Source organism: Malaclemys terrapin, chromosome 2, assembly GCF_027887155.1.
Source record: "Malaclemys terrapin pileata isolate rMalTer1 chromosome 2, rMalTer1.hap1, whole genome shotgun sequence".
Taxonomy (NCBI): domain Eukaryota; kingdom Metazoa; phylum Chordata; order Testudines; family Emydidae; genus Malaclemys; species Malaclemys terrapin.
The window spans coordinates 62796324-62822351 of NC_071506.1; the positions used below are offsets into that span (position 1 = coordinate 62796324).

At 41.9% G+C, this 26028-nt stretch overlaps 1 protein-coding gene across 1 annotated transcript; it reads left to right on the top strand.

The window, feature by feature from the left end:
- The first annotated feature begins 2050 nt into the window (after window positions 1-2050).
- TTPA (alpha tocopherol transfer protein) lies at window positions 2051-25131 on the top strand. The gene is made up of 5 exons (XM_054018893.1): window positions 2051-2333; window positions 15986-16139; window positions 17715-17908; window positions 21392-21502; window positions 23363-25131. The coding sequence occupies exons 1-5, from the start codon at window positions 2133-2135 to the stop codon at window positions 23537-23539; spliced, it is 837 nt and encodes a 278-aa protein (XP_053874868.1). The 5' UTR covers window positions 2051-2132; the 3' UTR covers window positions 23540-25131.
- Window positions 25132-26028: the final 897 nt, after the last annotated feature.

The window sequence follows — 26028 nt, forward strand, 5'->3', positions numbered from 1 at the left end:
TCCTCTCCTTCAAATTCAACCTCCCAAATTTCCAAGTGAGGAGTCTGAGTGGAGCTTCATCCAGAAGTCCAAGTCTCTATGGGTATATCTATATGCTACCCAGTTTGCATGCTAAAAATAGCTGTGTAGACATTGCGACTCAGACTGGCACTCAGGCTCTCAAGCTTGGGTGGGGATGGATTTGACAGCTTGAGCTCCAGTTTAAATCGCAATGTCTACACAGCTTTTTTTAGCCCGCTAGCGCAAGCCCCACCAGCACAAGACTGTGGACCTGGGCAGGGAAGCTCACTCCCAGCTGCAGTGTAGACATACTCTATATCTCCATCCACCCAGTGGTATGTGTTCTTTTTGGTCTTCGTCCCATAATGTGCCTCGCTATGTCATTTCACTTAACATTTATCCTATGACAGCATCTCACATCCAGTAATTTTCAAAATAATGTATCAAGTATCAGGGGGTAGCCATGTTACTCTGTATCTACAAAAACAACAAGGAGTCTGGTGGCATCTTAAAGACTAACAGATTTATTTGGGCATAAGCTTTCGTGGGTAAAAACCTCACTTCTTCAGATGCATAGAGTGAAAGTTACAGATGCAGGCATTATATACTGACACATGGAGAGCAGGGATTACTTCGCAAGTGGAGAACCAATGTTGACAGGGCCAATTCAATCAGGGTGGATGTAGTCCACTCCCAATAATAGATGAAGAGGTGTCAATTCCAGGAGAGGAAAAGCTGCTTCTGTAATGAGCCAGCCACTCCCAGTCCCTATTCAAGCCCAGATTAATGGTGTTAAATTTGCAAATGAATTTTAGTTCTGCGGTTTCTCTTTGAAGTCTGTTTCTGAACTTATACCTTCTGACTTGAAGGTATAAGTTGTCCCCAAATCTGAAGTGGTTGTGGGTGAGGACAAAGTCACAAAGCTCAGCCACCAGGTGTGCTGTGGCCTCATCAGAGATACTGTTCCTGACAACGCACCACCGAACAGTGCACTCTACTCTGGCAACACCATCAGAGGACCCGACCACATCAGCCACACCATCGAGGGCTCATTTCCTGCACATCTACTAATGTTATATATGCCATCATGTGCCAGCAATGCCCCTCTGCCATGTACGTTGGCCAAACTGGACAGTCCCTTCGCAAAAGAATAAATGGACACAAATCGGACATCAGGAATGGTAACATACAAAAGCCAGTAAGTGAACACTTCAATCTCCCTGGTCATTCTATTACAGATTTAAAAGTCACCATCATTGAACAAAAAAACTTCAGAAACAGACTTCAAAGAGAAACAGCAGAACTAAAATTCATTTGCAAATTTAACACCATTAATCTGGGCTTGAATAGGGACTGGTAGTGGCTGGCTCATTACAGAAGCAGCTTTTCCTCTCCTGGAATTGACACCTCCTCATCTATTATTGGGAGTGGACTACATCCACCTTGATTGAATTGGCCCTGTCAACACTGGTTCTCCACTTGCGAAGTAACTCCCTGTTCTCCATGTGTCAGTATATAATGCCTGCATCTGTAACTTTCACTCTATGCATCTGAAGAAGTGAGGTTTTTACCCACGAAAGCTTATGCCCAAATAAATCTGTTAGTCTTTAAGGTGCCACCAAAATAATGTAGTTCATTCAACACACCCAGTTGGCGGGGGCACCTGGGCACGGGCCCATTGGCCAAATACTAATGCGTCACTGGCGTCCAGGTATCTAGTATCAGAGGGGTAGCCATGTTTTCTGAATCTGTGAAAAGCAACAGAGGGTCCTGTGGCACCTTTAAGACTAACAGATGTATTGGAGCATAAGCTTTCGTGGGTGAATGCCCACTTCATCAGATGCAAGACTTGCTCCAATACTTCTGTTAGTCTTAAAGGTGCCACAGGACCCTCCGTGGCATCCAGGTACTAGCCCCCACTCCCATGAGATCCCTCTCCTGGCGTCAGCAGGCCCTGCAAGAGTTAAGCCCACGCTGGCTGGGCTCTCGGGGGCGGGGTGGAGCGGGCGTTCCTGCGTCCCTGATTCGCTCTGCCTGTTTTGCAATGGGAAGCGGCATGTCAGTCCCACGCGGTGCGGGGGGCATTTGGCCGCCGCTCGCCTCCGCTGCGGGTCCCTAGCCCTACAGCCCGCATGTCTCAGGAGTGGCCGCCCGCCCCGCCGGGGAACCTTAACGAGCTGCCCGACCAGTCCCCGCTGGTGGGAGCCGCCGTGACCGAGCTGCGGCGCCGAGCCGAGGCTGACCGCAGCCAGCACTGGCCGCTCGCTCTCACCGACTCCTTCCTGCTCAGGTTCCTGCGAGCCCGAGACTTCGACCTGGCCCTGGCTTGGAAGGTAAGGACGGGCTGGGCACGGGGCCCGAGGCCAGCTGGTCTCCCTGGGGCTGTAGCGCCCTTTCCCTCTGTCCCCTGCAGGGAGCCGGAAGGTGTATGCCCCAGCTGCTGTGTGTGATCGCTCCCAGGTGTGGGGAGAGCAGTGCTAGACGCCCGGCAATGCTTGCTTGTCTGCAGCGTGAGCCCTTCTGGTCTAAGCTGCTGGTCTGTCTGTCAAGTGCCTAATAGCTTGTGTAGGCACCCGATAAGTAATGCACAATAATGATAATACAGACACTAATCCCTAGTGGGGAAAGGGTGAGACAGTTCATGAAACCCCACACCTGCGTTTTATGGGAGAAATTGGGGCCACTGCATTCCAGGAAAAATAAAGACAACACCCAAACTAAGGTTTCAGAGTAGCAGCGGTGTTAGTCTTTATCCACAAAAAGAACAGGAGTACTTGTGGCACCTTAGAGACTAACAGATTTATTTGAGCATAAGCTTTTGTGGGCTACATGCATCTGATGAAGTGGACTATAGCCCACGAAAGCTTATGCTCAAATAAATTTGTTAGTCTCTAAGGTACCACAAGTACTTCTTTACCCAAACTAAGGTTTAGGTCCTGCTCCTGCCAAGAGCTCTCTGTGGGCTGGTTAGACTCTTGTGGCCACAGGGAACTGTGGTGAAGTTAAGGGGACTACTCCCAGTGCAGGAGCAGGGTCTCGTCTTGGTGGTGTAATAACTGAGTAAAGTAGGAGTAAAGGAAATAGTTGTAGCATTTAGTAGGGATTGGACTGGAGCAGCTGTTTTGGTTGCTAACCCACATTCTAACTCCACAAAGCAGGAGCTGGATGCACACCTCCAGCATGATGCCAGAGAAGTGCACAGTATGATTATTAACATTCTGTAATCTTACTTATGTAGCATTCAATACAGATTTAAATACCCTAACATCAGAAAGTGAAACACTTAAAGAGATGCCATTAACATTAAAAATCACATTCTTGTCTTACAGGTAACACATGGAGTTACTATAACACAGAGATTAGGAAAAAATATTGTCCTCTCTTTGTGAGTTTGTTCATTCAGTGCATTTGAGTTCATTCAGTATATAGTGAGTTTCACCATTTTCCTGGTTGTTTATGTGGTAATTACTTTAAAGTTTTTTTTTTTTTTTTAAATTGGTAATAAGTTCAAGTCATTAGTGGCCCTTTAAAGTTTCTCAGAGCCACGTTAACATACCTGCATTGTATATGTGTTGTATTTTAATTGAAATTGATGTGCATGAGTTAGTATTGCCCAGCAAGCCTTATATTTATATTTCCCAGATGTAACATTGCCTTAGGCTATGATTTTTCACTTATTAAGATATCAGAGAATCAGTATGGCCAACTCTGCATGCTCAAAAGTCATGAGACAAGTCTGCTAAAATCTTTTATATTTTGCATTCTATTTGTCTTCTGGGTTTTGAACCTTTGGAGCAGTGGTGGGCAGCCCACGAGCCGCACGCAGCCCATCAGGGCAAGCTGCTGGTCAGCCAACAGACCGTTTGTTTACATTTGCACGGCCGCCCACAGCTCCCAGTGGCCGCAGTTCACCATTCCCTGCCAATGGGAGCTGCAGGAAGCGGTGGTCAGGCCCGCGCCTGCACTGGCCCTGCACTGCTCCCGGAAGTGGCCAGCATGTCCAGCAGTGGCTCATGGGGAGGAGGAGGGAAGGTGGCTCTGTGTGCTGCCCTCGCCTGCAGGCACTGCCCCCGCAGCTCCCATTGGCCACAGTTCCCCATTCCTGGCCAATGGAGCTGCGGGGGTGGTGCCTGCAGGTGAGGGCAGCGTATGGAGATTCCCTCCCCCACCCCCCGCAGGAGCCGCTGCCGGACATGCCAACCGCTTCTGGGAGCAGTGTGGGCCAGAGCAGGCAGGGAACCTGCCTGAGCCACACTGTGCTGCTGGACTGTTAGTGGCCGATCTCCCAGGTTTGGCTCCAGGAGGGTTGAAAATCCTATCGTGATCAAGTGGTCGATCATGGAGCTTCTACTGGAGATCAACTGTCAGAGGCTCCACAATTGACCAGTCAATCGGGATCTACTGGTTAGTGACCACTGCCTTAGAGTGTCCAGCCCCTGGTCTCCTGGACACTCTCAGTATTCATGGATTTGCTGCTTCCAAAGAAACAGTATACCTCAGCTTACCAGTTCCACTCAGATCACTGCTCCGCTTAACTCACAGCACTTAGATATGTTTATAGTGAAATCAAGTAGGAGTTTATTTAACAGGACACAGAGATTCAAGTAATGTATTGGAAACCATGGTTACATATTGGAATGTAGATGTATTGGAAACATGGTTACATATAAAATAAAATCATAACATTTATCCTAGGGCCTAGACTTAATTAACTAGATATTCCTATGTCTTGTAGATTAATGCTCACCCCAAATCCTTGCAACGCTTTACAGCCAGGTTGGCTGGGACCCGCTTTTCATGATCAAGCACACTGTTAGCTTGCCTCTTCGGTGAAGAACCCTGTGTGTTTCCTTGCACACCAAGATATACCAGAACAATCATTTGTCTTTATTCATAAATAGGACACACTCCTGCTTTTGTTTCATTTTACAGATTTCCTCTCTTGTAGATTTCATTATCTCTTATTTTGACTGTGGCTCAGTATGCAAATGTGCATACATTGTGAGGGATACAGTACAAAAATAACCAGACAGAGAGAGAGGTGTCTGTTACCTTCTTCCAGAAAAGAACATTTCCCCTCTAGTGACCTGCTTTAACTCCAAGACCTTAAGAACATAATGTTTAATATAGATACATAACTCTTTAAATATTATCTATACATACATTTCTCAATGATTGACAACCAGAGAGCTTGGGGCTCTGAGTAGAGACTTCACATGACACCCCTTGGTGAACTGTTATGTATATATCTGACTATGGGGATCTCTGTAAAATCCCCTGTACCCTCTGCCACATCAAGGGGCCCCTAGGTCACAACATGTTCCACAGAATTCCCCCATGGCTATGGACACTCTGGAATCTAGTTTAACCCCTTTGGGAACAACATGGCAGGAAGACAAGGAACACAGACTTAGCAAAGGAATTTCTTAACCACAGTCCCTTTTACTCATAAGAAGCAGTAGAGAGTGCTCCCCCACAGCCTGATCTCACTCCCCATGTGAGTCTGAGGTCTTACCAGCATTTCAGGCTAGGCAGAGTCCTAGTGTTGGTGAAGCAGTCCTTCTTAAATACAGTCTCTGTCCCCTTTGTCCATGTCCTAGGCTGAGTAACTCCAGCTCCTTCCCCCAGACAGACTTCTGTGTAGTGAGTTCATTGCTCCGTGGTGTTGAGACAGCAGTCGAGAGACCATCCAAACGTGATGGCCCTAGATTGTTCTGTGATGGCTTCTCAGTCATAGGGCAGGTCTACACTTAAAACACTGCAGTGGTGCAGCTGTAGCGCTTCAGTGAAGACACGCCTAGTTAATCCACCTCTGTGAGAGGCGGTAGCTATGTCGACAGGAGAAGTCTTCCCATTGATGTAGTGCTGTCTGCACTGGCTGTTAGGTCAGTATAACTGCCTTGCTCAGTGGTGTGGATTTTTCACACCCCTGAGGGATGTAGTTATACTGATGTAAGTTTATACTGTAGACCTGGCCATAGACATTCAGTTAGGTGGTGCCAGGGGCTGACACCTGTCTAGAATGCAGCATAACGGCTTGTTAAGGTTAGGCTGTTTTTCCAACACAATACAAAATGATAATCAACACACAAAATGGGAGTCATAATTCAATTCAGACGTATCCCACTCTGTCACACTGGGCATGTCTGAAAATTTGGGCCTAACGCATTATGGAAATATTACTAAAGGAAGATCAGTTAGACATTGGCAAGGTAGTATATTTTTAAAATATGGGGATCTCTGTAAAATCCCCTGTACCCTCTGCCACATCAAGGGGCCCCTGGGTCACAACATGTTCTGCAGAATTCCCCCATGGCTATGGACACTCTGGCATCTAGTTTAACCCCTTTGGGAACACCATGGCAGGAAGACACGTTATAATATACTCATTGGAAACTTGGAACAAAAATTTTATACCAATTATTCTTCCATACTCTGTGCTCACTGGCTATTGTAGGGTTGCTCAGGAGTGCTGGGCTGCTGCTATTTTTTTAATTAGAGAAAACCCAGGCTTGAAGCATTTAATTTTTGGTAGAAAAACCCATATCCAGGATTAGAGATGTTAAAAAAATCCAGAGGTGCATCCCATTAAGCCTGACACCAGTTATTTCATATGTGGTCCTGCGGAGTTATTACAAAACTTTCTTTTCTTTCTTTCTCAACTCCTTTTCCGTGTACATTGGGTCAGAGGTGCACATGATTCTTCTCCACTCCTTGTGGTCCATAGCATGGGCTCATCACATGTCTTGTAGTTCAGTTCTTTCTCTCTCCAAATTTCTCTTGATGGCGTCTTTCCATCATATCCTCAGTCTTCCACGTCCTGTCTTGGTATCTCTTCCTCCTGTGCTTTCCTTGCTGGTCACTCTTCTCCCATATCCAGCCCACCTCAAGTGTGTACTATCCAGCCTATCTATCACTGAGAGCTCCGAGTTTATCTTCCCCCTAATTTCTTCCATACACACTGTGATACAGGGTGCCTGGTGTAGCCCTCACTGGAAATGCCAAGGTCAGGGCAGGCTGCAAAAGGGAGGGCGGACACTCCCAAAACTGGTGATTAACACTAAAGTTAAACTCTTCAACCGGTCACAAACTGTGCTTCTGATCCCCCACGCTGGTTATCAAGAAGCAAAAAAAAGAAATCACACAGTCCCCTTTATTGCATTCCAGTACTCTGGCTCCCATTCAGCACCTAGGTGCAGTAAGCTGAGGTTATTTTAAAACTCTGCTCACATATACAAAATGTTCTTCTGACCCCAAAGGGCCAGCCATGTTACCAGGTCAATATGAGTTTCTATCTTACCCAAAATACCATGCTGCCAGCCAGTCCTTTAGCATCTAAAACTAAAGGTTTATTATAAATAAAAAAGACCAAGAAGAGAATTTTAAATGGTCAAAGCAATCAGATACGTACAAAGACTTCAAAGTCCATATATCAGGTTCTTAGCAGTAATGGTGAGTTTGCTGACTTCACAGTCTCTCTGGAACACATCCACAGCTTGTATGGGTCATTCACTCCTTTGTTCAAAGCTTCAGTTTGTAGGGAAGTTACAGAGGTAAGAAGCAGGACTGAAGACAAAAGATGCAGCTGCCTTTTATAGTCTTTTTGCCATGCAGCCTGTATTTCCTTTGTTCCAAACACAAGCTGCCCAGCACATGGCATGGAAGCTTTAAAGTTCTCGGTCCACAGGCATACCACATGCTTTGCTGCTGACTCAGAAGGTATTCCTCCTGGTTCCTTTCAATGGGTTCATAGGCGGCGTGTGAACTGCTGGCTGGGGGAGGATAGCCCCCAGCCCCACCCCTTCCACCTGAGGCCTCACCCCTTCCTTGTGCCCCAGAACCCCCACTACAGCCACCTGCCACCGCCCCAGGCTGGCTAGTACCCGCAGCCTTCTCTCCCCCCCCCTCCTCCCAGTCCCGGAGCACCAGGTGGGAGAGCACGCAGCGGTGCCGCTGCAGCCTCCCCAGTGCTGGGAGGGAGAGTGGCGTGGTCCCAGCCCCCTGGAGCCCAGGGCGGCACTACTGAAGCAGGATCCTGGGGGGCAGAGTGTGTGTGGGGCTACGCCTGGCTGTTTGGGGAGGCACTGCCTCCCCCAGACTTCCCTACCGGCTGCCCATGAATGGGTTCATTGTTCAGTTGATGTCCCTTAATGGGTCATCAAGCAGGCGAAGCAGTGTTGATGTCAATCTGTTTAAGGGTGTCATCCAGAAACACAGCACAAGTTTGGAAATACAGATATACCCTACATATCTATAACTCATAGGTGATACAAACATATAAACAAAATTATCATACTTGGCAAATTGTAACATTTTTGCAGCTACCTCACACGGCATATCTGGTCAGAGTCCTGAAAATTTTATAATATCGGTTTCAACAATATCCTAAATTGTCCCACATATTCCATACAGCATCATACACACTCTGCCTACATTCTGCTTGCCTGCCATTCTTCACAGTATATTATTTTTTGCTACCTGTATCTTCTTTTCTTCCATCTCTGTAAGAACAAACACACACAGCATACACTTTTTTACATTTTTACTTTTACTATTACAAAACACTGAAACAAATTCAATTAAGTAACCCGGCTGACTCCCAAAACCTTAATCTTGAAATGCTGGTGGAACTGTATGTCCTGACCACTCAAACACAGATTCCAAAAGTAGAAGAGAAGGTAACTGAATCGCTTTCGGTAAAGGATTGCAAGGATAAACATGCACGAGTAGGAAAGGGTTAACTCAGTCTAAATGGAATATTGGTAGAGATTTGTCTTCCTTGGGCTGAAGAGAGAAGTCCTTTGACACAGAAAAGATTAAGCACAGTCAGGGCACTGAATATGCGATATGGCTTGAATACACAAACAAGGAAGTTTCTTCTCCTGTGCAACTTCAGAAAGACATGCTGGCAGGATGGTAACCTACTGGGGAATAACATTGGCAAGCAAGGGAGTTGTACTGTCATTGACTTTGTTGACACCTGTGCAGTATATCTCCCTCCACCCTGAGGGAAATGGAGGCAGGGATCAGATGTTAATACTGCAATAATAATACCACTACTTAGCTCTTACAGTGGTTTTCATCAGTATGTCTCATACTGCTTTACAGAAGAGGTCAGTATCACTGTCCCCAATTTACAGATGGGGAAATTGAGGCATGGGTAGACTCATAAACTCCTACCTGGATATATTTTAGTGTTCAAATGGTGCACCTTGTCTAGGGGATCCATGAAGGGACTCAGGTGTTGCAACACTGAGAGTCACAGCACCAAATTTTAGGTGCCTAGAAAAGTCACAGAAACAACAGTGCGATCCACAAAGCCTGAATTAGGTGTCTAGGCTCCCTATACCAGGGGTGGGCAAACTTTTTGGCCTGAGACCACATCGGGGTTCCGAAACTGTATGGAGGGCCGGTGTAGTGTATTAAATTGCTCCCCGTAGGAATGTGTACTTACGACTGCCAGTCCTGGTGCTCTGAGCACCAGGATTGGCAGCCCTAAGTAGTGGTCAACTGCTAGTGCGCAATAGCTGGGACACAATTTTTCTATTGCCTTACAGAAGCATCTGTATAACACTTTCCATAAAGATGTTGAAAACAGTTATGTTAGGACAACACGAATAGCGAAACTAATCTCCATGTCAGTTCAGAAAGGCTGGCAATGGGTCCATTTCCTGCTGTAGTCAGGGCTAAAGTTTCCTTAATCCACTCCTCTTTTTACACCTTCTTCCAGGCCAGTCCTTGCTTCTAAAACTCTGTCGTTCTCCAGGTATGTCAACTGACCACCATTTCCTCATTCAACTCCCTCCTCAAGACATACTCTCTGTAGCCTGGCACCAATCCACCCGTGAAATAAGTGTTACCTTTATAAAAGCAATTTTGAGAGACCACCATCTTCAGATTCACCAGTACATTAGTGTGGGCCTGTATTGTCTATTTTAGAATGTGTGCTCCTGGGGGCAGGGACAGAGACTTCCTCTGTTTTGCCCAGGGCTGAGGATACTGTTGGTTTCGAGTAATAACTATGTGGCAAAGAAATAAGCCCAGTATGTGTGATCTGATCTGAAGAAATTAGAGAAATACCATTTCCTTCTTATTTTCTCTTCTGGATCTTTTATTATTATTTTTAGATTGTAAATTCTTCTAGGGAGGGACCGTTTCTTCTTACGGCATGTGGTTGCATAGTTTCTACCAAAATGGAGGCCTAGTTTTGATTGGTGCTTTTACCAATATGCTTTCATAATTGATCAGGGTTGATCAGGGAAAGTTGAATTCAGTCATTTTTCATTTATAAATACATTGTTTTCTTTAAATCAGTTCTAGGTCAGACACTGAATTCACACTCTCTGTGATTAATCCATAACTTCCTCACTCTTTGACATTCAGAAATCCTGGACTGTATCCCTGGCAGACCTCATGAAGACACTCATGATGAAATGGTTGGTTACACAAACATTGGATTATGTTTCTGATTAAACTGATTCCATTTACCAAGTTAATTTACATCCATGATCAGTTGCCAAACAGACATACAGTAGCTTATTTAATTAATAAACCAATATCATTATGTATTGAATTGTTTTTCCCCATACAGTAACTGTTCCACAATCCTGAATGATTAGAAACCATTACATCTATCATGAACATCCCATCTGTTTTTCCTACAAACCAGATGGGAACCTGGTATTTTCAGGTTGCTTAGCCCTCTTATACCCACATTGACACTTACAGCTCTTTATAGCCAATATATAGACTCAGTGCACCTTCCCTTGACTCCCTTAGAAGAACAGATATATTTCCTTCAAAACTACCAGCAAGTAATTCTTGTACATGAGACCCTGAGCCAATTTATACCATGTTAAACTAGAGATTTATTTTAAATATAACAGAGAGCTGTTCTTCAGAGCTCGTTCAACAAGAAGAGTCTGATTTTGCAGGCCTTATTCACATGAGTAATCTTTAAACATGCAAGCAGTCCTATGCAACTTCAGTGGAACTACTCAGTAGAATAAGGATTAATTTGCTTGAGCAACGTTTGCAGGACTGAGCCTTAAATGCCTGCTGGAGATAACCCAGAAAGTCCTTTAAAGCTAAGCTTACACTTCAGTTTTAGAACAGGAAATAAATATTTCAGGCATTTAGGTTCAGTTTTGCACCCCTTTCTCACAGTGAGTAGTTCATACTCCACAAGTAGTCTCATTAAAATCAGTGGGACTGCTTACAGAATAAGATGATAGTCATTGTGAGTAAAGGTAATAGAACTGAGTGCTTGGTAATTTTTAGCTATGAGTTGTTACCTTTGGTAGAAATAGATGAAAATTGCATCTGAAGCCATTTCATGGTAGGCTGTATCTCGAGATGATATAATTAATCTCTCTCTCTCTTTTTTTTTTTTTTTTTTTTTTTTTTTACACTATCTTTAGTGATTTATAGGCAAATGGACAGGCCAGGTGTCATTTGACCTCCCTTATGTGCCATTAACATAGCAGGTACAAATATTGCTGATTTTAAATCACAGCTGCTGGCTGCTATGGCTAAAAGTATGCACTGGCGGGAACGGTTTTGCACTGGTAGGGGGATTGACGAGGTGATGGACAGAATTGTTTTGGCCCACAACTTGGTTCCTACCAGCAGTAGAGTTGCCAGGCATCGGGTTTTCCACTAGAGCGCCCGATTGAAAAGGGACTGCTGACCAGGCCATTAAAAATCTGGTCGGTGGGGTCCTGGGGCCAAGGCAGGATCCCTGCCTGCCCTAGCTCCGCGTGGATCCTGGAAGTGGCCGCCAGGTCCCTGTAGCCGCTGAATGCATGGGAACCGCGACCAATGGGAGCTGCGGGGGTGGCACCTTTAGGCGTGAGGGCAGCATGTGGCCCTTCCCTGGCCGCCCATGTGTCTAGGGGTTGCATGGACCCCACACTGTGAACCCTTTCCCACACCCCAATCCCCTGCTCCAGCCCAGAGTCCCCTCCAACACCCAAACTCCTTCCCAGAGACTGCACCTCCCAACATCTCAACCACCTGCCTCAGCCCCCTCCTCCACCCCAAACCCCTCATCCCTGGCCCCACCCCAGAGCCCACACCCTCAGCCCGAGGCTGCACCCCCTCCCCTGCACTCCAAACCCCTTGGCCCCAGCCCGGTGAAAGTGAGTGAGGGTGGGGGGAGCGAGCAATGGAGGAAGGGGGAATGGAGTGAGTGGAGACGGCCTCGGAGAAGGGACAAGGCTGCAGGGCAGTTGGAGGGGCAGGTGTGTTCAGCTTTGTGCGATTTAAAAGTTGGCAACCCTAACCAGCAGCACCCTGCTTTTCCCAGTTTGCTTCTCTCATGAGCAGAACCCACTAGCTATGTACAGTGGTTTTCTTTTAATAGAATCCTTAATTATTGAAAATGTGTGTGCAACTCCTAATAGAGGGAAAGGGCAGAAATGAAAACTAGATTTTGGGTTTTTTTTTGTTTTTTGTTTTTTGTTTTTTTTTAAGATAAATGTTTTGCTGCTGATTCAGCTTCTATGTATGAAGGACAACAGAAAAAATACATAGTGTTGCCAGTTCATGCTGTCTGGTTACGCAATTCTGAACACTTTGTGCCAGTCAGTGTTGTTTGTAAGGGGGCAAACGTGAAGTAAAATAATATCAAGTTCTGGACTGCTGTTTATCAGCACAGTGAACTTCTAATCACATTACTCTATCAATTACCAATAGTTTCTGTTCTTGCATACCAAGAACATTAAAGAACACCCCTCAGAAAACTTTCTAAATATTATTGGCCTAGACTAAGAGCTAATTTATATACTTAATTAAAACTCTTAACAGGTAAAACTGGGTTGATTGTGAATTGTTTGGTTAAGGAATGATCATTTACCACCTTTTATACAGTGTTCAAGAAAGACTGGTTGAAGTCTTAAGCCACTCCTAAATAAATCATTATAGGGTATGTTAAGAGTGGAGATGTACATGACTGGTAATCTCAGTATATCTCTCCATCTCTTCCTATCTGTTTTACAAGTAGAGCTGACACATGTTGGGTCTCTTCAACCAGTTTCCTTCTAGACAGTTTATTTAAGACAGCCTTCAAATAAGCCTACAACTTTATGCAAGGAGAGTGGGGAAAATATGCTGCAAAAATACACTGTTTGTTTAAAAAGACAAGAGCAACTTGAAAGTAGAGGAATGGGTAAGAGGTCAGTAGTCACAGTAAATATCCATCCTTAGCTTGCCACATGATAACAGAAGAAGAGGATTAGATTTCACTTTGACTCTTTCATAGTCTGCAATTCAAGACCCTGGAAAAACTGGTTAGAACAGAAATAGCCTTGCATGGAAGTGAGAATTTGGAAAGCTGATACTTTGTTCTATTTTATTAGTTATTAGAAGTGGTAACTATTTGTAGCTATGTTACTTGGTCTCTTGAAAAATGGGGTAACTAGAGAGATCCAGTCGTATGTTACTTTGCTATGGAGAAAATGTTTGCTGTCTTTGAAAATGTGCTGATGATTAGATTTGTCTTGCTGGTCTGAGAGCACTAATAACAAAATAAAAAAAAATAGTAGTAATTATGTAAGGCCCTATCCTTGCTACCATTAGGATTTAAAGCTGGCTAGCTTCGTTTTTCTTCAGTTATTTGTGAAATTAGCCCCCTGACTCCCTTAGGCTTCTAAACTGAGATTTTCAAAGGATCCTAACTTCTGGGGTTTTATTTTTTTTTGAAAATCTTAACCAAAGGTTTAAGTTACTTGGTTAAGATCACCAATCAAATTAATGACACAGCCAGAGATAGAACTCTCAATTCCCGGAGTAACCAGAAGCAGATACTGGTTGTCTTATTCAAAGGAAGCTTTTCTTCTGCTCTCCAGAAGCCTGTTTTCTTTTCTTGCTCACCTCTTCACAATATCAGAAATAAAGTGAGGGAAGTGGTGGTACTCGGTAAAACCAACGGCTCCTCTGCATAGCAGAGCTATTCTCTTAGTGGCAAGTAAAGTTCAGATTTTCAAGCAAGTGAATTTTATTGTAATGCATTCTTTTATTCTAAGGGAAAATATCTGATCAGATTTGGAAATCAGAACTACTGCACCATCAGTTTAATTCTCTGAAGGAAATCATGAAATTAGGGATAATTCCATTTTCTCCAGCAGGATCTAACCTCAAAAGGCAGCACTTTTTAGCTAAGTAACTCTTCTTCAGAACTACAGAATATCACTTCTCCACATAGCTCTTTTGCATCCTTCAACAGTTCCAGTGTATAATGCTGCCCAAATCTGTTTTGCCTCCATCTGAACAACAGTATTTATGTTCCTTACAACAGACATGATCTCTAATGTTTTGGCAATGACAGACCGCCATTATTGCCACTCTCAAAAAGCATGTCTCTTACAGGCAATCAGAAAGAGAGAGACATCCATTGCATCATTATTTGATGCTCTGTGTTGCCATGTAGGCATTGAGCTTCCATCATTTCTCATGGTTATGTCAAGGGCAACTACAAGTTACACATGGCTTTGAGCATATTGAACTTGTGTAGGACATGCCCTAAAAGGAATGGTAATGTATTTAGGGTGTCACCCATTTTCAGATCTTATATCTTTTTTTGTAGCTCCATAGGGTACTTTTAACTCCATATGTGCTAGCAACTGTGACAAATAAGATATGTGCTTGTTAGATAAAATGGAATTGGTTCTGTTGCTTGAACAAGTAGTGAAATTGTAACTGAGACAACAGGAAAGGAATGAGTTAGTAGACCTGTTGTAAACAAGCATAACTGGGGAACTGAGTTAGGTACCAAACCTGAAGCAGACTTCTGTAAATCTTCACATAGAGAAATAATGGAAAATTACTTTCAGATGAGCATTATATTGCATATAGAATGGAAATGTACTGGAGCCAGGAATCGTCTTGCAGGTGTACAGGAAATGTTAACGTCACATTTGTGGTTAATATGTGATTAGATAAGGTAAGTATGGAAACAACTGCAAAATGTAATAGGCAAATAAAATATTGTAAAGAAATGGGATATAAAACAGAGTTGTAATCAGTTTGGAACAGACGCTGTCCCCAGAAGGGTGAGTTCTGTTAACGTTTGACTTTTTTTGTGTTGATCTATCTTCACTTAATAAAAAATGATTGGGCTGAATTATCTGATGTCTCATTGATCAATAATCTAATCAACCTCCTCCCCACTATCTTACCTGGAGAAACCTTTATGTCTTTGAAAATGTGCTGTGGATGTGCCAATAGTGACATCTCTTGCGATGGTACAATGATCAGTACAGTGGAAGTATTAATAAAAGTTTGTGTTCATTAAGATGGCTTCATACCTTTTGTTTGGGAATTCCTCTTACGAGATGTGTAAGTCTTTCCTTAGTTCAACATGCACCTGTATGAGCCTGACACAGTATCAAGTTAAATAATACTAAGGAAGATTCAGTTTAGAAGCCCATTTCTATTTATTTTGTGTAGTAAATTATCCGATTGCCAGTATTTTCTGTCTACCACCGGGCACTGAATGGTGATTACATTCCATTAACAAATTGATTCGGTTCTAAATTCACTGTAATAACTCAGGGCAGAGAGCGACCTAGGCATCATTGTGGATCACTCAATGGAAGCTTCTGTTCAAGTTACATTGGCAGAGGTCCCTCTCTCCCTCCTTCCAAAAAAAGGTGTTGATTGCCTGATATTTCATCTAACTAATGGGCAGTTAGGCAACTATTTTAGGCTTTGTTGCTTCTTCCTTTGAAACATCTGGTACTGGCCAGCCACTGTCAGAAAGAATTCTGTTCTATGGTGTGATCCAGTCTGGCAGTCTCCCTGCTCCTAAAATTCATTTGTTGAAAGTAAAAATAAAATAAGGAAGCATTGGAATAAAGGAAGTTCTAACATGTCGATTCTGTGACTTGGACCCATCTATCCAAGATGCCTTTTTTGCCTTTTGACTGGATTTTGCTTCCCATTTCTACTGATATTCATTTGACAAGAATGCTTCTCTTGTCCCCAGTTATTGAAGAACTATCACAAGTGGAGAGCTGAGTGCCCAGAATTAAGTGCAAATTTACAGCCTTCCTCTATTCTCAATCTCCTGCATGCTGGTTACCATGGAGTACTGAGGTCAAGGGACCCAGGTGGCAGCAAAGTTCTTATTTATAGAATTGGTAAGTAACAACTCTTCTCTATGGCCTAGGCCTTGCCTATACATTGTTTTGTGTATTGGTATAACTCTCTTGGGTAGGGGTGTGATTTTTCTATCAAAATAATTAAACAGTACAATCCCTTAAGATGGCATATCTTATTTCCCTCCCCTGTGGATATAGGTGAGCTAGTAAAGCACCACCTTCATACTATATAATGTGCCTACACCAGAAGGGGAGAGGGGAGGTTATATTGTTTTAACTATTCCAGGTTAGATTAGTACAATATTTGTGTGTAGACCAGTGCTTATTCATACTGGCTGGATGTGAAAACAATGTTCGTCTGAATTAAGTGCCAACTTCTGTGGCAAGAGTTAGAGACATGTTAAGGTTCAGCATTAAGTCCAACGTTTTTGTAATGTTGGGTATATGCATGTGGGTATTTGGATACCTATTTAAGAGTCCAATTGACAGACACCCAAAGGATTTTCAAGACTGTTTGGCCACACCCAAGTTGCCTGAATGCTCTGTATGAAGAACCATCTGAGGCCATGTGGTCTGGTGTGTGGGTTTCCAAATTGTACTTTCAGAAGGTGCTCTAAAGTTATTCAGTGACATAGCTAAGCCAGGACATGCAAGTTAATGTGCTCCAACAGCAGACCCTCGTTGACTACTTTGTGCACCGTTAAAATAACATACAGATTAAGAACCCTCACATACCCTTTGAGAGCTATACAGAGGGAAAAAACAGGATTTTTTGAGGGCTGTCCAGATTAGTGTATATTGCAGAGAGGTACTCAGATGGGAAATTGAACTCCTGAAGCACTTGATTAAATGAAAACTCTAGTGATAGCCATAAACCTCATTAATTTTTCACTATTTACCTATGAATATTGATCACATTTAACATAATTGGATAAAGCGGTGTTCATTTGCTGGTGTGTGTGAGAGACAGAGAAATAGCTGTCTGCCAAATTAATTATTGTATTTAGCACCCCAGCATTATTAATTATTTCTGTTACAGTGGTTCCTAGAATACCCTGACAAAGATCAGCTCCAGACTGTGCTAGGTGCTAGAGTCAAGTAACACAAACCTTGTCTTCACTAGGAAAAAAGGTGTATTTTAATGTGTTAGCTAAAATATGTTCAAATCTTAGTGTAGACAAGGCAATTTCTCATTTTAACACATATTGATTGAGGTAAATCCTAGCTATTGTACTGTGGAGCTTCGGCCAGTGATTTTCCAATTTAATTACTACTGTCACTGCCAAACCTAGAGGATTCTTGAAGCAAACATTGCAAGATTCTTTTCTGAAAACTTCTCGCCAGGTTCCCTACTGATAGTAGAAATGAATTGCAGAGAGTGGAATGATCATACAGGGTAGAAGAAGAGCCAGAGGGCTGTAGAGTAAGTAGCTTCTGCACTGACAAAATTACTTATTACAGAACAGGAGAGGGCTTGAAGGAGGAAAAGGAGATGACTTCACACTCCATATTGCTGTTTATTCATTTTGTATTTGAGGAGTGCATCCCAAAACAGTGGGAGTATATGTTTACAGAGTATCTGTGTGGTAATGCACTACAGTCTTTGTTCTTCAGGACAATGGGATCCAAAGATGTTTACAGCATATGATGTGTTTCGTGTAAGTCTTATCACATCAGAGCTTATTGTAAAAGAGAGAGAGACACAACGGAATGGAGTCAAGGCTATTTTTGATCTTCAAGGGTGGCGATTTGCTCATGCATTTCAAATCAGTCCAACAGTGGCCAAGAGGATTGCTGCCGTGCTCACAGTAGGTTTGATGCTTAATTTTAGTTTCTTTACTGTAATAGCCAAAATGTTTCTACTCTAAATTATGGCACCCTTTCCTTTTGTGTAGGGCCTTGTCATGGTAACAGAACTTGAAAGAACAAAACAGTGCTATTTAGAGCTATTAGAAGTGAGACACAGCGATTTAAACCTAAACTTTATTTGATTTGCCTTCAATTTGTTATAATCAAGTAGTGAATATGCTCCAGATTCTAGTTACATATTTAAAAAGTCAGTAAACTCCCATAAGAACTCAATAATAATAATAATAATAATAAAACCAATAGCTAATATTACATAGAGATGAGCCAACTAGATAATGTCTGGCTTTGGACTAGCGAGGGTTTGGGTTTGAGTTTGAGGCTGAATCAGAGTTATGTCATTGATCTTTTGGTGCAGCAATCTCAGCTTTTCTGATAATATTTCTAACTGAGAATTTCATGAAACCAAGCATCACAGAGCGTCTGCCATCTTAAATAGGGGAATTCTCACATGGTTGGTTACTCTTATGATGATTCTGCCATCTTGGGCAAAATCACACTCAAATTGCTGTTCTTGTGAGATATTTCAGCTGCATCTGAACCAGTAAACAGGTCCCTGGTAACTTGTTTTGGGGGTGGGGAAAGAGGGTGCCTGGTTAAATCTAGGGATTTGGATCTAGTACCCCCCCATGCCAGAAATTCTTTGGATGTGAGGTGTCTGCTTTCGGATTTACCCTTTGTTTTTCAAACATTTAAAAGTACTACAAATAAGGCAGTGGAGAAAATAAATCAAAACTATAAATTGTGAGTTGTACTTTTTATAAATTTTAAGCTTATTTATTGCAATTCTCTATCTATTCCTCTCATCATTTTCTAAGTTGGTTTGACATTTTTCACACAGAGGTTTCTTCTGCTCTTGCTTGGCAGTTCAGGCCCCTTTTTGTCACTGTGACATTTTAAAGTAACATGTTGTTGGCCAAGATTTTAAAAAGTTAATTTCCTAAATCCATATTTAGGAACGTTTAGATTTAGGAGCCTAACTTTCAGCTCCTATTTTTTTTAAACTTTACTGCTATACAGAATTCATTTTTTTTTCTCTTGTAAAAATATGATCTTGCACTGCATGAACAAATATGAGGACGCAGAGAGAGAGAGGTTAATTGAAATGTAGAAAGGGGAAAATAGCATCAAAATAATAGTGTTGCCTCTTTTTGACCCAAGCAGTTAGTCCAATTTCAGCGTGCTGGGGATGTTCTAGTTGGAAGCAAAAATTGATAGTCTGGTATTCTCTTTTTGTTGCAGTCTTGTTTATTTACAAGGAATGTACAAAGTCCTGCTTCTCTGGACACAGAAAGAACTAAGAAAAAGAGAAGCGGTTTCTTAGCTTCCAGTCCCAAGCCTCATTAGCTAGCAGACCCAAAAGCTCTCTCTAGCTTTCCCAGGGTAAACACTGCTCCCAGGCTACTGCTTGGCGTTCTTAGGCTTTGTCTACACTAGCACTTTTGTCAGTAAAACTTTTGTCAGTCAGGAGTGTGTGTGTGTGTGTGTGTGGGGGGGGGGGGGGAATCAAAAACACCCCTGACTGACAAAAATACCAATGTGGACAGCGCTATGTCTTTGGGAGATGCTCTCCTGCTGACATAGCTACCGCTACTCGTTAGAGGTGGTTTAATTATGTAGGAGAGCTCTGTCCCGCCGGCATAGAGCGACTGCATGGGGCTACACAGTGCAGCTGTGCTGCTTCAAGGTCTGTAGTGTAGACCTAGCCTTAGTCTTTTGCGTCAGGCTCTCTCTCTGTTCTTATCTGTTCTCATTTTATGTGTATTATCTCACCCACCTGGTTACAATACTTGTGGTGCTAGTTTCTGGGCAGATTCTGTTAGGCCTGGTTTTAGGTGTGGCCTCTTAAAATAGCTGTAAGAAACACTTCAAGTGAACGATGTGTTCACGCATCAGCATGTTGGAGAATTTAACCAACTCATACAAGGTTTATTCCAGCGCATAACAACAGTAATTATGGGTTTAATCATGCCAGATACTGAGAACTCTGACCTAATCCAGCAAAGCACCTATGCTTGCGCTTAACTTTAAGCAAGAGTGTAGTTCTGTTGAAGCCAGTGGGATTACTCCAATGCATAAAGTTGAGCACATGCTTAATGCTTTGTTGGATCAGGTCAGAGTGCTCAGCACCTGGCAGGATCGAGCCCCAAAAGCAAAGAGTTCTGAAGAGCATTTCATTGTTATGGACTACAGCCTAATCTGAACTGTGCAGTGCCCAGAGCTGTGGATCTTGAAAAATCTGTTACCACAGATATGGGCAAAAGCAGATTTTTTTTGGTGAGATTGCACAATTTTACAAGATTAGAATCTGATGCTTAAAGTTTTGATCCCACTGTTTCAAAAAGTTCCTAAAAACAGTTACATTTAACAAGCTATTTTTTAATTCAGATAAGAGTCCATCAGTCTGGCCCTACCCAACATGATAAGAATATAAAGGCTAGTGTGATATTCATGGAAAAAACATTTATGATCAGTATCTCCAGTTCACCTCTGGAAGAAGTAGAAAAATTGTAGTCAGCAGAGCTGTAGCAATGAAACGGGGCATGGATGGAGGCTCTTCTCCCTCTAGTGCATATAGTTATGTTTCTGAATGCTGGACATGTTTCCTTTTAGCCTCTGAAGCTATGGCACTTGTCTAATAAATTTTCAATCCAAGTAACATTTAATAATCTATAGCAGTTGTAATTTTTTTTTTCAGTTCCCCAAGAGTAAAAAAAAAAGTTTCATCATAAGGCTGACCCTATATTCCCAATTCGGGCAAAATTCCCACTGACTCCAGGTTTTGGCCCTAAATTACAAACCTTATGCATTTAGTTTTCTGTAAGTAATGACTTATATTTGATTTTTAAGACTTGTTTTCCTCTTTTTACAATGTTTTTTTTATAGAAAGGATTTTGTTCAAAATATTATAAAAAAAAATGTACTTACAGCATAAGTTTGGACTATTTTAAAAATAAACTCTTTTGCAAGCTCAAGTCTGGCTGATCTTCCCCTCACCACCAACAGATTAGCTTTCAGTACCCTCTTTGAGAATCTACCACTTGAATTGCCAATTGAAAATCCTTCCTGACTGGCTGTTGTGTAACTTTGTAGCTCAATGCCTGTTGCACAGAACTAGAGATCTGCAGCAAGACAGAATCTAATCCTAAAACAAATGCTTCCTGGGCATTACCTCTGTGCATAGGTTTTGTGCTCCTTGGTAAAGAAATGACTCTTCCTAATGCAAAGAGAGGAACATATGTAGATGTATTTTCTTATGTTTAGTGTCAATGAAGTGTAAACAGTAAATACTCCAAAGTGCAGGAATGTCTTCACTGTCTAGAAAGCAAGGGCAAGAGGACTGCCTTAACCTGTGTTCAAAAGACTTCTCAGACTTCCCCACATGAATACAATCATGCCTATGATGTTTTTTTATATGTTTGCAGGATTCCTTTCCACTAAAAGTTCGTGGCATCCACTTGATTAATGAGCCTTTATTCTTCCACCCGGTCTTTGCTCTAATTAAGCCCTTTCTCACTGACAAAATAAAGGAACGGGTGAGTGAACATAAATACATATTTCTTTTCTTCTACAATAACAACTTCCATTTGGACCTGGGTCCTGCAGTGCCTGAGCATTAAGTAGGATAAATGAGTTTTATACTTTCCATTTCTGTAGAACTTTCACTAGGGGACTCTTTAAGCACTGTACAAATGTTAATGATTTCAGAATTACAACACACTGGTGAGGTTGGTTTTACCACCATTTTTACAGATCAGGAAAACTGGAGTACCAAGAGGCTAAATCACTTGCCCAGTGTCAGACACCAAGTCTGCATAGAGCTGAGCATAAAACCCAGGTCTCTTGACTTTGCTTCAAATGATAATTATTACTCAGTGGGAACTGACACTGCGCTTCTCCAAACATAATGGAAGACACTAGTCTTGCTCCAAAGAGCCTACGCTGTAACCCGAATACAGACTTATGGGTCAGGCCAAAGGTTCAAATTTCAACTGATGCAAAGTTGTTTTTTAAAATAGCTTTTGAGTGATTTTAAGTGAATTCATAGTTGTTGTTTGTTTAACTTAAAATCCCTGTTATTTGGATGTAGCGGCACATGAAGAATTCCAGCAGGATTGCTCTTGCATGGCAAGCAGCTGTGTGGGAATGATTCCAGGCAAAGTAGGTAGGAGTGACTCTGATTAATGGAGGGACTAGGCTGAAGAAGGGGAGAAAAGAGTGAATGAGAGAATAGAGAAAAGGTCAAAGCTGATGGGGTGGAACAAAAGCAGCTAGGGGTCAATAGTTACGGCCAGGCCAGGGATTGTGGGAAGTGACTAGCTGGACTGGCTTCCCATTAACTTCAAGAGGAGGCATTGCTCAAGAAGCCCTGAGCACAAAGGCACTTAATCACATGTTCATTTTATTGTGCTTTGATACAGTAAATCTTTGTGTCATACACATTTGCAGAAAAGCCTGTTTAAATGTTAAGAACTCTTACAGTTCGGATAGTCCATTAGAATAAAATCTGCAAGGAAATTAAACAGGCATTTGGTGGGAAGTAGTGCATGAGACTTCAAAACAGCTGTAATAAGGCACTGGAGAAACAAAAACAAAGCTGTTCTACTAATAGTCTTAAAAGTACAGGCTCTGCATCTGATGTTTCTAACCACAGAAAAAGCCTTTGAGATGCTTGAGATAATTACCCCCTTTAGAAATGTCATCAGGTCCAGCCCCCTGTGTTGACACAGGACTAAGTAAACCTAGACAACCTCTGACAGGTGTTTGCCCAACCTGTTATTAAAAAACTTCAAATAATCCTCAACTTCCCTTGGAAACCTATTCCAGAGTGCAAGTACCCTTATAGCTAAAGTTTTCTCTAACATCTAACCTAAATCTCCCTTGCTGCAGATTAAGCCCATTACTTTTTGTCCTATCTTCAGTGGACATGGAGAACAATTCGCTGTCCTTTTTATAACAGCCCTTAAACATATTGAATGGGAAGTGAGAGGGTGCAGTACTTGCATGATCAGACCCTTAGGACTGGTCTAAGCACAGCGTAAATGGGGTATACAATGCACACCCCTAACTGAAATAGTTAAATCATGTAAACTAGGCTTTGGTTTCTATGTTTGCAGCAGCATGAAACACAAGTTGCATTTCATCCTGAACTAAGCAGCAAATAGCAGTGAATTTGGGAGCTTTAGGAGAGTATAGTGAAGCTTATAGTGAACGTACATTAAAAGTAGTGAAGATACCATGTGTTAGTGAAATCTAGCTTGTGATTCAGTTCCCACACCTGAGGTTCTTGCCTTTCCAATGTCTTCACAAACCACTCTGGGATTCAGATGGAAGTAAATGTATGTGTGTATTCTGAAAACTGGAAAGCCATTTTGAAACAGCTTTTCTTGTTTCAGGTGTATATGCATGGGAGTAATTACATACAGAGTCTGACGCAACACTTCCCAGCCAGCATTCTCCCACAGGAATATGGTGGCGAGGATGTCTCCATTGAAGACCTTTCCCAAGAGTGGACTGACTTCATAATGGAATCTACAGATTACCTTCAGAGTATTTCTCTGGTTTTCCAGTGAAGCAACCACATTAAAAAGTAACATCTCAGTATCGAGGCAATTCATTAAAACAGAGAGCTGCGGTTAATTCCTGGTATTATGACTGCAAGCAGAATGAACTTCAATCTAAAATTTGTCATTTAGTTTTGACATTACTTTAAATGGACCAGTGTAAAACTTCTGGTAGATCATTGTTGAGGGAAGAAATGCCCCATTTGCTGCATTTTTATATTTGCTTGAAGAGGAGATCAAGTAGTAGTTGCATCTCAGAACTAACGGAGAGAATCATGAGTTTGATATTTAGAGGGATAATATGCAATACTGTTTGTAACAGATTATATATGTGCCCAAAGGCTGGATAGTACTGCATGTATGATACTGCAGAGAACAATATTCCACTAGATATGTTCTCATGGAGCTCCAATCTGTGAGGACTCAATACAAACTATATGCTCAGCTCTTGCATTGTAGCTGCTCAAGTTGATGTGCTGACATAAAGAGCCAAATGATTTTGAGAGCTGCAGGGCAAGTCTGATGTGGAGTTACAGTCGTTTGGCTTGGAAGCATGTTTGTACAAAGTAGTGATTTTCTTAGGCTTAATGTTAGCAGGGAATGGGGCTGGTCTTTGGATTGATTCTCAGGGAAATGGATTTCCAGTCAATTCGTGAAGCTGAGCTTGCACTTTGGATGAAAACTGGTCAGCAATGGTGGAACCTTGATGTGCTAGATGCTGCTATGAGCAGCACATATCCATGTGGGCATTTAAGATCGTAAGCTGCTCACATTGTAAAGGGACATTCAACTTGGAAACTATTAAAAGATAATGTGAATCACAAAGAGGAGAGGGGTAAATGGATTAACTTAACTTTGAAAAATGATTTTTCTTCCCCTGGCAACAGATGTTCTGTTTAGATAAATTTCAAGGCAGCTCCTGTGAGGTGCCAAACACCCTTAACTCCTACTGAAGTCCTGTAGAAGTAAAGGGTGCTTAGCAACGCCCAGGACTGGGCTCTTTGTTTGAGGGGAAGAAAGTAGGTCTGGCTTCATGGACTTGAACAGGGAAATAAACTTGTCATGTGGTTTCAGTATTCTCACTGAATACTGCTGCTGCGAGATGCCAAGCACCTTCCTTTTTATTCCAAGAGATGCTAAAGGTATTTAACATCTCCTTTGCCTGGTCATTTTGCTAGGCGCTGGCAGAAATTTTTTGACTTAAAAGTATTTGATGTTGACCCCGATTTCTCTTTAGCCATTACAGGCAATTGAAAACTTTCCCGATGTCTTTACTAAAAGGAGTTCTTAAAGGGACACAACCAGATACAAATTATACCTTTTAACAAAATGATATATTGTTCTTACCTGTGTTATACAGCAATAATATAGATTATTTAAACTGAAAGGATTTAAACAATGAATGTACTTTGATTTTGTTTGGGTTTTTTTTTTTTTTTTTTTTTTTTTTTAGCAGACTAACTTCCTAGCTCTTATTTCTTATGGTTTTTGACAAGGCAGGAATTGTTTGACATTAAACATTGTATTAAACAGCTCTTAATGATTCCTTATGGACCCTAATGTTAAAGCATTTATAAGAACAATGTCTTTTGTAAAGTTGACTCAAATGTTTATTTTCCTTCTCCTGGAATCATCAGTAGATTTGATATTTTATACGAACTTGCTATTTAAAATGAAGAGGAAGGGAGAAACTAAGAGTACCATATTAACAGATTATTAAAGTCTTCTGTAAGATTAGATGATCAATGGTACTGCTCAGGCTGCTTCAGCAGCAGCAAGAGCACTCTTAAAAGGTAGTTGTGGTGGTGTCAATGCCAATGAACAGAATCATTTTAAAACTACAAAGCCAACATGGAAATAAGAATCTGTTTCCTCAACCCCAGTGCACAATTTTTCTTGTTCTCCTGGACACCTTTGATCTATAGTCGATAAGTTTTAAAACATCTTAACCTTCAAATTGTGATCAAAAGAATTTGTCATTATACTTTCTTGTCAGAGGTTCAGCTTGCGGCCTGATATGATAATAGCCTCAGGGAAAGGAACTTTGGAAAGATATTTCTTCTTGTTTATAGGCAAACAGAAGAATTACCACACTTGGCAACTTGTACAGTGCACAGCTACACTAAGCTACACAGCTCAAATTCTAAACTGCTGGGAAAAGTTTTTCTAATGAGAATTGGAAGCTGATGCTCTTTAGTATATTGCTTGAATTTTAGATCTTTGGAAAGAAACTCCATCAAGAAATTGTTTGAATTAACTGAAAATGTAGCACTTTCCTATGAAAACAAAACTTTGTATTGTAGCTATTTTACCTGGCAGAAACAAAATCTATTCTCAGTTATAAATATTCAGCCCTGCTTACTTCATTTGGGTCACATGCCTGGAAATGAAAGTAAAATTTGGCTTTGAGAGGTGCTGGGCTTTGGTTTTGTTTAACACTAGAGTGCTGAACTAAAATTGTAACCATTCAGTTAAAAAAAACACCCCAAACTCATGTT